General features: G+C 34.2%; 1 pseudogene and 5 gene segments (V, D, J or C); all 6 read right to left on the reverse strand.

Annotated features, from left to right (window-relative positions):
- Positions 1–130: 130 nt before the first annotated feature.
- On the reverse strand, positions 131–861 carry LOC125250008 (annotated as a pseudogene).
- Positions 862–1,467: 606 nt separating this feature from the next.
- LOC125250016 lies at positions 1,468–2,058 on the reverse strand. The segment is given in 2 exon segments: positions 1,468–1,783; positions 1,896–2,058. Coding segments are annotated over 2 exon segments (351 nt in total).
- A 302-nt stretch (positions 2,059–2,360) lies between these two features.
- LOC125250024 lies at positions 2,361–3,386 on the reverse strand. The segment is given in 2 exon segments: positions 2,361–3,158; positions 3,247–3,386. Coding segments are annotated over 2 exon segments (363 nt in total).
- A 660-nt stretch (positions 3,387–4,046) lies between these two features.
- On the reverse strand, positions 4,047–4,655 carry LOC125270797. The segment is given in 2 exon segments: positions 4,047–4,380; positions 4,493–4,655. Coding segments are annotated over 2 exon segments (351 nt in total).
- A 133-nt stretch (positions 4,656–4,788) lies between these two features.
- On the reverse strand, positions 4,789–6,637 carry LOC125270789. The segment is given in 3 exon segments: positions 4,789–5,774; positions 5,863–5,958; positions 6,550–6,637. Coding segments are annotated over 2 exon segments (363 nt in total).
- LOC125270792 lies at positions 6,550–7,236 on the reverse strand. The segment is given in 2 exon segments: positions 6,550–6,907; positions 7,020–7,236. Coding segments are annotated over 2 exon segments (351 nt in total).
- Positions 7,237–15,340: the final 8,104 nt, after the last annotated feature.

The following is a 15,340-nucleotide window of genomic DNA, read 5'->3' on the forward strand; positions in this document are numbered from 1 at the left end:
TATCAAAAATATGTGTTGTGTTAAAGCAGTCAGATATGCATTTGTGCTGTGTGATGTTAGAGCTTTTATAGTGTATTGTAAATTTAACTGTAATATAATAGGCTTTAATAATGCTGTGACAGATGGTATATCTTCTCATTGGGCTGTATTTTATGGATTTTTTATTCTCTGCTGCCACCTGTTGAACTCTAGTGACAAGAGATGAAACACTCTAGTGGTTTTTGTTCAGCCGTGCAAGAACTTTGTGTCTCTGTGTTTGTTTTGCGCAGTAATATGTGGCTGAGTCTTCTGTTGTCAGGCCCGACAGTTTCAGATATACCATATTCTTTGAATTATCTCTGGTGATTTCAGTTCGTCTGTTGAAGGCTTCGGCGTAGTCATGGCTGTTACCATTACTATAAACACGTCCAATCCACACGAGAGGTTTTTCCAGCTTGTTGTCTGATCCAGTGCATGCTACAGCAGTCAAAGCTGAACCCGGATCCTCTACAGGACAGAGTCAGAGTTTCTCCAGGCTTTTTCTGAACCGTGCTTTCAATGGACTCCATACTTTGACATTTTAAACCTAAAAGAAAGATTGAAATGACTTATTTCATTTGAAACATATGTGTACAACTGACAATAGAAATGTGTTTCATGAGAAAACTCACGGTGTACGCTGAATGAGAGCAGCAGTAAGCAGAGTGAACTCTTCATCTTGAAAGTGGTGATATAACGCTCCAGATCCAATCAGAAGCACATAAATACTGAACAAACATACAGGAGTGTTTGATTTGCATTGGAGGGTCACAAGATACAATCATGACTGAAGGACTAAACTATTTAAGAACAGTATGACGTGAATGTGAATATGTACCTTTCTGTTCACTGTTAATGTCACAATACACAATAAGAAAAGTTTTTCTGCATTTTATTTTTTGTTTGTTGATCACACGTGCTCATGCTGTTTGCAGTCAACTAGATAACATGATATTTATTCATGCTGCTTGAAAACTGAATCAACAGAAAAGAGAATCAAAAAAATAAATAAATCTTGTGTGGAAACTGGTGCATGTTAATTTTATCTTTCTAAATAATTATTAGTGTGTCTCAATCAGTGTCTGAAATCTCCAATCGCTCCTCTGAGACAACAGTAACACTGGGTCAAAACAAGCTCAAAACTGAACTTTACTGACCAACAGACTTTATAACCTGATGAAAGCAAAGAGATGCAAGAGGTGATGGATTTTATTGACTTTCTATTGACAAATAATGCTTTATTAGTTTTTGTTAATGGTGGTTATTTTAGCTAATTATGTGTTTTATTTATTAGGTAATTGTTGCTGTTGTACATAAATTTTAATGTCACCAGATGAATATCAGCTGTGAATGATGAACATTTTATGAAAATTGGTTTTGAACTTTTGAGGACAAAACGATCAATACCCTAATGTGAATATGATGATGTTTTTGTAAAGGGAGGCTGTTTGCGTCTGTCACTGTGTATATTTGGCACAATAATACACAGCTGTGTCTTGAGCTTGCATATTATTTCCCTGCAGTGTTATTGTGTTACTGGAGGTGTCTCTGGTGATGCTGAACTTGCTTTTCAGTGAATCCTTGTAGTCTAAGCTTCCACCACTCCAGATCACTCCAATCCACTCCAGAGCTTTTCCTGCAGGCTGACGAATCCAGGCTGTACTATCACTAGTAACTGAATATGAGACTTTACAGTTGATAGTTAGAGTGGCATCAGGATGGACAGTCAGAGACTCAGGCTGAGTGAGTTCATCTGAATGAATACCTGTATCAAATCAAATAATAGCTGTTAGTAAAATAGCATGAAGTTTAAAGATGGTTAACAAGTTTTTTAGCAACAAAATGATGTATCACACAGAAAAGTACACTAAACTTACAGGATACTACTGCCAGAAGCAACACTAAAGATGAAGAGATCATGGTGTGTTTCACAGCACAGTTTGTTCTTCTCTCCCTCTAGTGATCAGATGAATGTATAAACTGACTCATGTCTGCTGTTTAAATATGCAACAGAAGATTTACATAAACACACAGAGCTAATAATCAACTCCGCATGCTAAAAAATATTTATGCTACAGTTCATATCATTTATTCTCTCATAGAGAATTTTATGACATCAAGCTTATGTTTTGTCAACATTTTTTCTCTACTGCACATTTTATATATCTCCATCTAGTTTTCATTCTTTTTCAGGGGTTGATAAAACTAATATTGGTATATTGGAAAGCAACAAAAGCAATAGGTCAGTAATCTGGTTCTGCTGGACCTGCATCTGAAAGTCTAAAGGCCTCAATTTTACCTGTAATAATGAAGCAAAACTTGTGAACTCAGAAAATAAAAATCACTTGAATCAACTCTTGCATTTTTATATTCAGAGGATTTTTCTTTTCATTCAATATGTTTTAGAACTGCTTGTTGTTTATTACTGTATTCACAGTATGATGCTGATATTCATTATTATATTTTGCCCTTGTAGAGTCACTTTCACTTGTAGACTCCTGGAAGAGTCTCTGGTTAATTGAAACATATTTTTAGTTTGTCATTGTAAAATGTGTAGCCATTACCACAAATCTACGTATCAAAAATATGTGTTGTGTTAAAGGAGTCAGATATGCATTTGTGCTGTGTGATGTTAGAGCTTTTATAGTGTATTGTAAATTTAACAGTAATATAATAGGCTTTAATAATGCTGTGACAGATGGTATATCTTCTCATTAGTCTGTATTTTGTGGATTTTTTATTCTCTGCTGCCACCTGTTGAACTCTAGTGACAAGAGATGAAACACTCAAGTGGTTTTTGTTCAGCCGTTCAAGAACTTTGTGTCACTGTGTTTGTTTTGCGCAGTAATATGTGGCTGAGTCTTCTGTTGTCAGGCCCGACAGTTTCAGATATACCATATTCTTTGAATTATCTCTGGTGATTTCAGTTCGTCTGTTGAAGGCTTCAGCATAGTCATGGCTGTTACCATGACTATAAACACGTCCAATCCACACGAGAGGTTTTCCAGCTTGTTGTCTGATCCAGTGCATGCTACAGCAGTCAAAGCTGAACCCGGATCCTCTACAGGACAGAGTCAGAGTTTCTCCAGGCTTTTTCTGAACCGTGCTTTCAATGGACTCCATACTTTGACATTTTAAACCTAAAAGAAAGATTGAAACGACTGATTTCATTTGAAACATATATGTATTAGAACTGACAATAGAAATGTGTTTCATGAGAAAACTCACGGTGTACGCTGAATGAGAGCAGCAGTAAGCAGAGTGAACTCTTCATCTTGAAAGTGGTGATGTGACGCTCCAGATCCAATCAGAAGCACATAAATACTGAACAAACATACAGGAGTGTTTGATTTGCATTGGAGGGTCACAAGATACAATCATAACTGAAAGACTAAACTATTTAAGAACAGTATGACGTGAATGTGAATATGTACCTTTCTGTTCACTGTTATATGTCACAATACACAATAAGAAAAGTTTTTCTGCATTTTATTTTTTGTTTGTTGATCACACGTGCTCATGCTGTTTGCAGTCAACTAGATAACATGATATTTATTCATGCTGCTTGATAACTGAATCAACAGAAAAGAGAATCAAAAAAATAAATAAATCTCGTGTGGAAACTGGTGCATGTTAATTTTATTTTTCTAAATAATTATTAGTGTGTCTCAATCAGTGTCTGAAATCTCCAGTCGCTCCTCTGAGACAACAGTAACACTGGGTCAAAACAAGCTCAAAACTGAACTTTACTGACCAACAGACTTTATAACCTGATGAAAGCAAAGAGATGCAAGAGGTGATGGATTTTATTGACTTTCTATTGACAAATAATGCTTTATTAGTTTTTGTTAATGACAGAAATGACAGTTATTTTAGCTAATTATGTGTTTTATTTATTAGGTAATTGTTGTACATAAATTTTAATGTCACCAGATGAATATCAGCTGTGAATGATGAACATTTTATGAAAATTGGTTTTGAACTTTTGAGGACAAAACGATCAATACCCTAATGTGAATATGATGTTTTTGTACAGGGAGGCTGTTTGCGTCTGTCACTGTGATTCTCTGGCACAATAATACACAGCTGTGTCTTGAGCTTGCATATTATTTCCCTGCAGTGTTATTGTGTTACTGGAGGTGTCTCTGGTGATGCTGAACTTGCTTTTCAGTGAATCCTTGTAGTATAAGCCTCCACCAGAGCTGATCCTGCCAATCCATTCCAGAGCTTTTCCTGCAGGCTGACGAATCCAGCCTGTACTAGAACTAGTAACTGAATATGAGACTTTACAGTTGATAGTTAGAGTGGCATCAGGACGGACAGTCAGAGACTCAGGCTGAGTGAGTTCATCTGAATGAATACCTGTATCAAATCAGATAATAGCTGTTAGTAAAATAGCATGAAGTTTAAAGATGGTTAACAAGTTTTTTAGCAACAAAATGATGCATCACACAGAAAAGTAGACTAAACTTACAGGATACTACTGCCAGAAGCAACACTAAAGATGAAGAGATCATGGTGTGTTTCACAGCACAGTTTGTTCTTCTCTCCCTCTAGTGATCAGATGAATGTATAAACTGACTCATGTCTGCTGTTTAAATATGCAACAGAAGATTTACATAAACACACAGAGCTAATAATCAACTCCGCATGCTAAAAAATATTTATGCTACAGTTCATATAATTTATTCTCTCATAGAGAATTTTATGACATCAAGTTTATGTTTTGTCAACATTTTTTCTCTACTGCACATTTTATATATCTCCATCTAGTTTCATTCTTTTAATTCAGGGGTTGATAAAACTAATATTGGCTTATTGGAAAGCAACAAAAGTAGTAGGTCAGTAATCTGGTTCTGTTGGACCTGCATCTGAAAGACTAAAGGCCTCGATTTTGCCTGTAATAATGAAGCAAAACTTGTGAACTCAGAAAATAAAAATCACTTGAAACAATTGAACACTTGCATTTTTATATTCCTATATTAGAGTATTTGTATTATTATGCAAGATGTTTTAGAACTGCTTGTTGATTATTACTGTTTTCACAGTAAGATGCTGATATTCATTATTATATTTTGCCCTTGTAGAGTCACTTTCACTTGTAGACTCCTGGAAGAGTCTCTGGTTAATTGAAACATATTTTTAGTTTGTCACTGTAAAATGTGTAGCCATTACCACAAATCTACATATCAAAAATATGTGTTGTGTTAAAGGAGTCAGATATGCATTTGTGCTGTGTGATGTTAGAGCTTTTATAGTGAACTTCACTGTAAATTTAACTGTAATATAATAGGCTTTAATAATGATGTGACAGATGGTATATCTTGTCATTAGGCTGTATTTTGTGGATTTTTTATTCTCTGCTGCCACCTGTTGAACTCTAGTGACAAGAGATGAAACACTCAAGTGGTTTTTGTTCAGCCGTGCAAGAACTTTGTGTCACTGTGTTTGTTTTGCGCAGTAATATGTGGCTGAGTCTTCTGTTGTCAGGCCCGACAGTTTCAGATATACCATATTCTTTGAATTATCTCTGGTGATTTCAGTTCGTCTGTTGAAGGCTTCGGCGTAGTCATGGCTGTTACCATCACTATTAACACGTCCAATCCACACGAGAGGTTTTCCAGCTTGTTGTCTGATCCAGTGCATGCTACAGCAGTCAAAGCTAAACCCGGATCCTCTACAGGACAGAGTCAGAGTTTCTCCAGGCTTTTTCTGAACCGTGCTTTCAATGGACTCCATACTTTGACATTTTAAACCTAAAAGGAAGATTGAAACGACTGATTTCATTTGAAACATATATGTATTAGAACTGACAATAGAAATGTGTTTCATGAGGAAACTCACGGTGTACGCTGAATGAGAGCAGCAGTAAGCAGAGTGAACTCTTCATCTTGAAAGTGGTGATGTGACGCTCCAGATCCAATCAGAAGCACATAAATACTGAACAAACATACAGGAGTGATTGATTTGCATTGGAGGGTCACAAGATACAATCATGACTGAAGGACTAAACTATTTAAGAACAGTATGACGTGAATGTGAATATGTACCTTTCTGTTCACTGTTAATGTCACAATACACAATAAGAAAAGTTTTTCTGCATTTTATTTTTTGTTTGTTGATCACACGTGCTCATGCTGTTTGCAGTCAACTAGATAACATGATATTTATTCATGCTGCTTGATAACTGAATCAACAGAAAAGAGAATCAAAAATAATAATAATCTTGTGTGGGAACAGGTGCATGTTAATTTTATATTTCTAAATAATTATTAGTGCTGCTCAATCAGTGTCTGAAATCTCCAGTCGCTCCTCTGAGACAACAGTAACACTGGGTCAAAACAAGCTCAAAACTGAACTTTACTGACCAACAGACTTTATAACCTGATGAAAGCAAAGAGATGCAAGAGGTGATGGATTTTATTGATGGATGGAGAGAATTTTAATGTCATCAGATGAATATCAGCTGTGAATGTTGAACATTTTATGAAAATTGGTTTTGAACTTTTGAGGATAAAACAAGATAAATACCCTAATGTGAATATGATGATGTTTTTGTACAGGGAGGCTGTTTGCGTCTGTCACTGTGATTCTCTGGCACAATAATACACAGCTGTGTCTTGAGCTTGCATATTATTTCCCTGCAGTGTTATTGTGTTACTGGAGGTGTCTCTGGTGATGCTGAACTTGCTTTTCAGTGAATCCTTGTAGTATAAGCTTCCAGCATAGCCGATCCAGCCAATCCATTCCAGATCTTTTCCTGCAGGCTGACGAATCCAGGCTGTATGATAACTAGTAACTGAATATGAGACTTTACAGTTGATAGTTAGAGTGGCATCAGGACGGACAGTCAGAGACTCAGGCTGAGTGAGTTCATCTGAATGAATACCTGTATCAAATCAAATAATAGCTGTTAGTAAAATAGCATGAAGTTTAAAGATGGTTAACAAGCTTTTTAGCAACAAAATGATGTATCACACAGAAAAGTAGACTAAACTTACAGGATACTACTGCCAGAAGCAACACTAAAGATGAAGAGATCATGGTGTGTTTCACAGCACAGTTTGTTCTTCTCTCCCTCTAGTGATCAGATGAATGTATAAACTGACTCATGTCTGCTGTTTAAATATGCAACAGAAGATTTACATAAACACTCAGAGCTAATAATCAACTCCACAAGCTCAAACAACAAGAATATTGGGATTACATGAAGAGGCATCATCACACTGTCCTGAACTTTTAGTTATTACTGATATGAAGTTCATTAGCAGAAAATGTGGTAACACTTTAGAATAACTCACGCTATGAAGCATTAGTTAAGCATTAGTAAATAGTTAATTCATCATTTATAAAACATTAATAGACATTAGTAAGCCATTTATAAATACAGCTATAAATGCTTTGTTCTTGATTTATAAGCGTATCTATAATGAGTTTAATAATTGTATTTTCATTCTTTATTAATGATCAATTTATCATTTCTAAATTATGTATTACATTATTCACAAACCAGTAATTTAGGAGTTGTCAGTGGTTCATAAGATCATTTAGGAAGTGTAAGTAAATGATTAATAAAATATTTAAATGTACATTTATGCATCTTATTATTTAGACATATAGTATTAGTTACTCAGTGTGTTAATAAATGCTTTATTAACATATTCCTAGTGTCAAAACTACCTCGGTACTAACTTTAAAACATTAGAGAACAGCAGTGCAGAAGATCACTGAACCTTTAAATCTCATTTATAAAAGCTTTACAAAGCATAAATAGTCCTCACTTTAGATGAGCTCACAAAAATAGTCAACTGACTGCTTCTAAATGTTTTATAATTATCTGAATTAATCATGAATTGCAGTAGGAATATGTGTTAATAAAACATTTACTAACACACTAAGTAACTATTACTATGTGTCTAAATAATAAGATGTATAAATGAATGTTTAAATAGTTTATTAATCATTTACTTACACTTACTAAATGAACTACTGACAACTCCTAAATAACTGGTTTGTAAATAATGTAATAATTTAGAAATAATAAATTGATTATTAATAAAGTATGAAAATACAATTATTAAACACATTATAGATATGCTTATAAATCAAGAATAAAGCAATTATAGCCGTATTGGTAACACTTTACAATAAGGTTGTATTAGTTAACATTAGTTAATGCATTAGTTAACGTTAACTAACCATGAAGAACACCTCTGTTCAGCATTAGTTAATGTTTGTTAACGTTAACTCACGCATGTATTAATGCATTTATTCACGTTAACGGTGCAATTATGTAAAATTAGTTCATGCATTAGTTAACATTAACTAACCATGAACAACACCTCTGTTCAGCATTAGTTAAACTTTATTAACGTTAACTCACGCATATATTAATGCATGTATTCACGTTGACAGTGCAAGTCGCTAACATTAGTTAATGCATTGGTTAACATTAACAACAACACATTAGTTTATGTAGCAGTTGACACATTTCTAACTCTCCACTCACTTACACTAAATTAAGGTAAAAAATGCCATTGTGTACCTTATTAGCATTATTTATTAACAAGGCATTGATTTGGGCTGTAAATATAATTACGAAGTGCAAACCATCTGAACATTAACAGATATGTTGTTCATGTTTATATGCATTTTACTATCATTACTTACCATTAACAAAGCATTTATTAATGGAATTTGTGAACCTTATTGTAAAGTGTACACTATTTCATCATTAACTGATGAGTTACTAACATTTGTAGATCCTTTATTAACATGACTTACCATTAACAAAGCATTTATTAATGGATTTGTGAACCTTATTGTAAAGTGTACACTATTTCATTATTAACTGATGTGTTACTAACATTTGTTGACCCTTTATTAACATGACTTACCATTAACAAAGCATTTAAATAATAATAAAAAAAAGTCTGTAATTGTTTACCCATTTTGTAATATTTAGTTTGTTTGCTGTGAGGCGTTTTCTCCTATGCAGTGAATGTCAATGCATAAGACACACCAAAGCACAACATAAATTCACAAATCACATCAACTTTATTTGTTCGCTGTACTCCAAATCTTTATAATCCATATGTTTGTAGGGAACATATCCAAATTCTGCGCTTTTTCTGGCGATCTTCATCTTCATTCCCAGCAGCGACCGTCATAGTCAAAGCCCGCGCTCGCTATGATTCAAATTTGAAAGTCGCGCGCGCCCACGAGATCCGTTACGGCATGGTTTACGGCACTGATATCAAACGCTTATTGGTTCTCACCTGCTTCGTCACAGATTGCGACATGCCGTGTTTCAGTGGATTGACATTTGAGTGCGCGGCTGTGCACCTTCACAGAGAGAAGACGGATTCATCATATTTTCATAGATTAATAACTTAAATTCTGCTCTGTACCCTAGAAAAACTATTACCGCCAGAGAGGACCGTGACTGCAACTCATCATCATTTGAACTAACGTACTTTCGGTACCACTTTTGACATTTTCGCAAAAAAAAAAAAAAATTATTGTGATTACGCTTGTCTCTTATGCTTTTATTTAGAACTGTACGGAGTTTTACGAAATGTTTATGGGTAGGTGTGGATTATTGGCTCAAAATATCGTTTAATTACATTAATGAATGCTTTGTTAATGATAAGTCATGTTAAGGGGTCTACAAATGTTAGTAACTCATCAGTTAATGATGAAATAGTGTACACTTTACAATAAGGTTCACAAATCCATTAATAAATGCTTTGTTAATGGTAAGTCATGTTAATAAAGGATCTACAAATGTTAGTAACTCATCAGTTAATGATGAAATAGTGTACACTTTACAATAAGGTTCACAAATTCCATTAATAAATGCTTTGTTAATGGTAAGTCATGTTAATAAAGGATCTACAAATGTTAGTAACTCATCAGTTAATGTTGAAATAGTGTACACTTTACAATAAGGTTCACAAATCCATTAATAAATGCTTTGTTAATGGTAAGTCATGTTAATAAAGGATCTACAAATGTTAGTAACTCATCAGTTAATGATGAAATAGTGTACACTTTACAATAAGGTTCACAAATCCATTAATAAATGCTTTGTTAATGGTAAGTCATGTTAATAAAGGATCTACAAATGTTAGTAACTCATCAGTTAATGTTGAAATAGTGTACACTTTACAATAAGGTTCACAAATCCATTAATAAATGCTTTGTTAATGGTAAGTAATGATAGTAAATTGCATATAAACATGAACAACATATCTGTTAATGTTCAGATGGTTTGCACTTTGTAATTATATTTACAGCCCAAATCAATGCCTTGTTAATAAATAATGCTAATAAGGTACACAATGGTATTTTTTTACCTTAATTTAGTGTAAGTGAGTGGAGAGTTAGAAATGTGTCAACTGCTACATAAACTAATGTAAGTACAGTAAGTTAACCGTAAAACATTAAGGCTAAATAAGAGGCATTGTTCATGATTAGTTCATGTTATCTAATGCATTAACTAATGTTAACTACTTGTGCTGTTAATATGAATAGATTCATTAATATATGCGTGATTTAACGTTAACAATGATTAACTAATGCATTAACTAATGTTAACTAATTGCGCTGTTCACAGGAACAGATATGCGTGAGTTAATGTTAATAAAGTTTAACTAATGCTGAACAGAGGTGTTGTTCATGGTTAGTTAATGTTAACTAATGCATTAACTAATGTTAACTACTTGCGCTGTTAACGTGAATTCATGCATTAATATATGCGTGAGTTAACGTTAATAAAGTTTAACTAATGCTGAACAGAGGTGTTGTTCATGGTTAGTTAATGTTAACTAATGCATTAACTAATGTTAACTACTTGCGCTGTTAACGTGAATAGATGCATTAATACATGCGTGTTTTAACGTTAACAAACATTAACTAATGCTGAACAGAGGTGTTGTTCATGGTTAGTTAACGTTAACTTAGGGCTGGACAATAATTCAATATCAATATATATATCGCGATATAATTTTTTTCGATAACGGTGATATGATTTTTAAACACATTTCCGGTATTTCGATATATACATTACAACATTTCTGACTGACTTGAGGCGCAGCCGTTAGAAAGAGCAGAACGCGATTGGCCATTGGCGTGATGACGTACACCACAGAGACACGCAGCCATCAGCCAGTGCTCAGCATTAATATGGTTTGTTTAAAATAGCAACATGGAAAACAGACAGACAGAGTTCAGATAATGTATGTTTCAGTCGATGGATGCGCAAAACGTTACAACAACGATAATCAAAAAGCGTGGACAAAACAGTCACTCTTTGTAAACTGTTAACAGCTAGTGCCGTCTGCTCTAATGTCCAGTCATTTACGCCGTCATAGCGCGCGAGCGTATGTGAGACCTGAACAGCACACGATGCTATCTGTTTAAACTAAACTCATTTAAGCTTTGCTGATTTAAACCTTCAAGAACAAGACGCGAAAGAGAACTCGCACGCGCTGTGAGAAGATTTGTGTGCGCTCATCCGACGCGCGCACACGCTTATTTCAGACAGCGCGCAAATACTGACTTCTCTTTCAAGTCTTGCGCTTCGGCGGACAAATTCATACAAAAATTAAGTCAGCATGCCCGTCTTGGCGAGTATCCTAGCAAACATAGTCGGCTATGTCTTAAGTGAACGTATAACAGTCGAGAAAGACAGCGCATGTGTAACAGTATATGTAGCTACTGGATCGTGCATGTCTTAAAGGGGAAAAAAACTATTCCTGCTGCCTGTTTTTAATGTTAAATCAAACAACAAATAACAAAGAAATCACTCACTGCTCTTGACTGAATAGTTTTTGTAACTTCAATAATGATTCATCTTTATTTATTTTATACAGTAAAGATAATATGCAGTGTTATTTTATATTTGATTACTTTATCCATTTTCTGTACCTGAAAACTACTGTTAGATACCTGAAAACCTGAAAAGCACTGTTTATTTTATTTGAATATTTGCTTTATTGTACTTATTTGTGATGTACTTATTTGCTTGTAGTTTGATCGTTTGTTCTTATTTTCTTTATTTTTATTTGACAGTAGTCTTATTTTTAGGGTCACGGTTTCGGTATGTGCACATACCGAACTGTACCAAAACTGTGACCCTAAAACCGTGATACGAACCGGACCATGAGCAATTTGAACCATTGCACCCCTAGTGTCATCAACACTCAACAATGTCCCTGCCCCAGCAATGTGTTTTTGTTGTTTCTCACTGTTTTTTTCTGTTTTTACTGTTCACAATCTTTATCTTGGCTGAAGCACTTTTGTTTTAATCTATATTAAGGATAATAAAATCAGCCTACGTTATAGTTTAATGTTAAAGATATTAATATTACAAAAGTGAGTGAGTCTTATGTTTATTTTTTATGTTTGTATGAAGGCTAAATACAAATAAAAGCTGAACATACATTTATTTCTACTGTTTTTATATCTAAAATATTACATAGTTTTATAGGAAGAGATTTCATAGATTTGGCAAATTCATTTTTCAGACATTGTGGCCGTTCTTGGCAGTTTTTCTGAGGCTATTATATAGTTCATATCGATATCGGAATTATATCGTATCGACCGAAATTAAGAATTATATCGTGATATAAATTTTGGCCATATCGTCCAGCCCTACGTTAACTAATGCATTAACTAATGTTAACTAATACAACCTTATTGTAAAGTGTTACCGCTGTATTTATAAACTACTTACTAATGTCTATTAATGCTTTATAAGTGATGAAATAACTATTAACTAATGCTTAACTAATGCTTCATAGTGTGCAGTTATTATAAAGTGTTACCGAAAATGAAAACAGTTTATTGTGACTGTAAGTGATTCAAACTATCAAAATGTAAAATTAAGTATTCTTTGATTGAACTGGTCATGATCAGAGCATTTATGTTTAAACATATGTCTTAGAGATTTTGTATTATTTATTGCATATATTAATTATATTTGTGTTATTATTTTATTGATGTTACATCTGACAGAAACAACAGCAGTAATAATGTATGTTTCTGTTGGGTCATCATCAGAAAGACTTGCTTTTCTCACCTGTTCAGTGAATTTAAATAAATTTTAAGTTTTAAAATTAGCATGCAGATTGTCTGATCTGGTTTCAGCAATGGACCTGTAATGGTGCCTGTCTTGTTATTGAATAAGCTTAGCTAACAATCAGTGGCGTAGCGTCTGGGCATGCAGGGTATGCACATGCATATGGGCACATATCTATTATTGACCGGTATTCACATTTCTGTCATTATAAATTGGCTTTCTGAAACTTATGCATGCAGTAATGTAAGTAGTACAGAATTTTAAACGGCTACGTCTGCACATTTTAATATACTGCACAAGATGCGAATAAATGTAACTGGTACACTCCCTGGGGTGGATACTTATTATTCAACAAAATAAAACGTGATGGAAATATATTTAGAGAAGAAACTTGTAGTAAATTTATTAGGTATAAAACATGTGCATTAAAAAAGTCTGTGACAGAATAATTAATTCATAACTGGAATAATCTTTGGACTCATCGCATCTATGATCGTTCCGAAATTCCAAAGCCCGAGTCAAATCGGTGGAATTCAAACTTGGACTATGTCGAGAAGCTGTTTTTTTCAAAGTCATAATGATGGAGGAGCCTGGTAACACTTTAGAATACTGATCCTTCATAAATGAATAACTACACAGGAACAAATGAATAATGCATTATTAACACTCTAGTAACTACTATTAACTAACAAGTAACTCTGATGAATGAATTAGTAAGTAATAGTGCTAAACACAGCTGCTAAAAAGATGATTGCGTTGAGATGAAAACCTCCTCATTCACTTTCTGTTAAACGATTCTTACATTTTTGGATGTGATTTTTCTAGAACTGTCTCCTGCTCGAGTTCTTTTGACTTTTGAAATGCTTTGTAATATTTTGTTGTTCTTTTCTTTTGTTTCTTCTATTATATAATGAAGCAAGAAACATTAATGCAATATCTCTGATCTGCTGAACTGGGCGTCACAAAGGCAGACAGTGTCCTCTATTGTAATATCAGCAGTATTCTCATTAAAGATTAATAACTTTACTGTGACTGCACACAGCAAAAGAAAAGAAAAAAAGGGGGGGGGGGGCATAACTTTGTTGTTACAGCAGCAAAGAAAGGTCTGCAGCTCATTTCTCAAATAATTGTTTGGCTGTAAAACACTGATATTTATTGCTGGAAGTGTCTCTGGTAATTTGAAATCTACTTTTCAGGTTATTACAGTAATATGTGTCACCGCTATAACATATTCTTCCAACCCATTCCAGAGCTTTTCCTGCAGCCTGTCATATGAAGTCAGTGCAGTAGCTGCTGTCAGTCAATGAATATCCAGAGATCTTACAGGACAGAGTCAAAACCTGACCAGGCCTTAAGACCACAGAATCAGTCTGGGTCAGTTCAACACAGTGGACACCTGGAGAAACAAATATGGACTGACAAGTTAGAGAAATTAAAACATTTTTTATAACCATGTTTAAGAATTTTTTATTATGAAGTATTTCTATAGAAACAATGGAGACTTACGAGAGACACGACCGTAGAAACAACCAGAGAGATGAGGAGACCATAGTTTGAGAAGTGTGAGAGCAAGCTGTTTCTTTTCCTCTTAATCATCAAATAAAGAGGAGGAGAAAGAATATTTGCATACAGTTCTGCAGATTTCAGTATGTTCAGATGTTCTATATTTTACTCATTCAAAAAGTCTCTGAATTGTCAATTACAGTGAACAAATGGATTCAACTGTCATCAGAGCTAATGACCTCTGTATCTGTTAAAAGCAGTTGATTTCATGTTTTTGAAAGAGAAATAAAGATAATAATTATATTAGCTAAATCAAATTATACAAAAATATGGTGTTCTTTTTTCAGAAATTTGATTTCCGTTTTATCGTGTATTTCCTCGATACAGATGGACTAGTTTTCATTAGTGGTGGGGGAGAGCGGTGACTCTTTCTGCAGGGTAAATCGTTACACCAGTAGGTGGCGACAAGTGACTGTGTTTATGAGTGAATCATTGAGTCGTTCATTCAACCTATTCGTTCAAAAACACTGATTCATTCAGGAAGTAAACACCACTATTGTGTGTTGCTCTGAGGTGCGGTGGTTAATTCTGTTGTGGCTTCATTTGGAAATATCTACAGTGATACAGTGAAAATAGGCAAAGTATCTGGCAATACTGTGTCTAAAATGTATGTTTCTTAATATTATCTTATTATATCTTAATGTTTATCAAACTATTGTATAAAAATCAATATCA

The sequence above is a fragment of the Megalobrama amblycephala genome, linkage group LG1 (assembly GCF_018812025.1).
Source record: "Megalobrama amblycephala isolate DHTTF-2021 linkage group LG1, ASM1881202v1, whole genome shotgun sequence".
NCBI lineage: Eukaryota > Metazoa > Chordata > Actinopteri > Cypriniformes > Xenocyprididae > Megalobrama > Megalobrama amblycephala.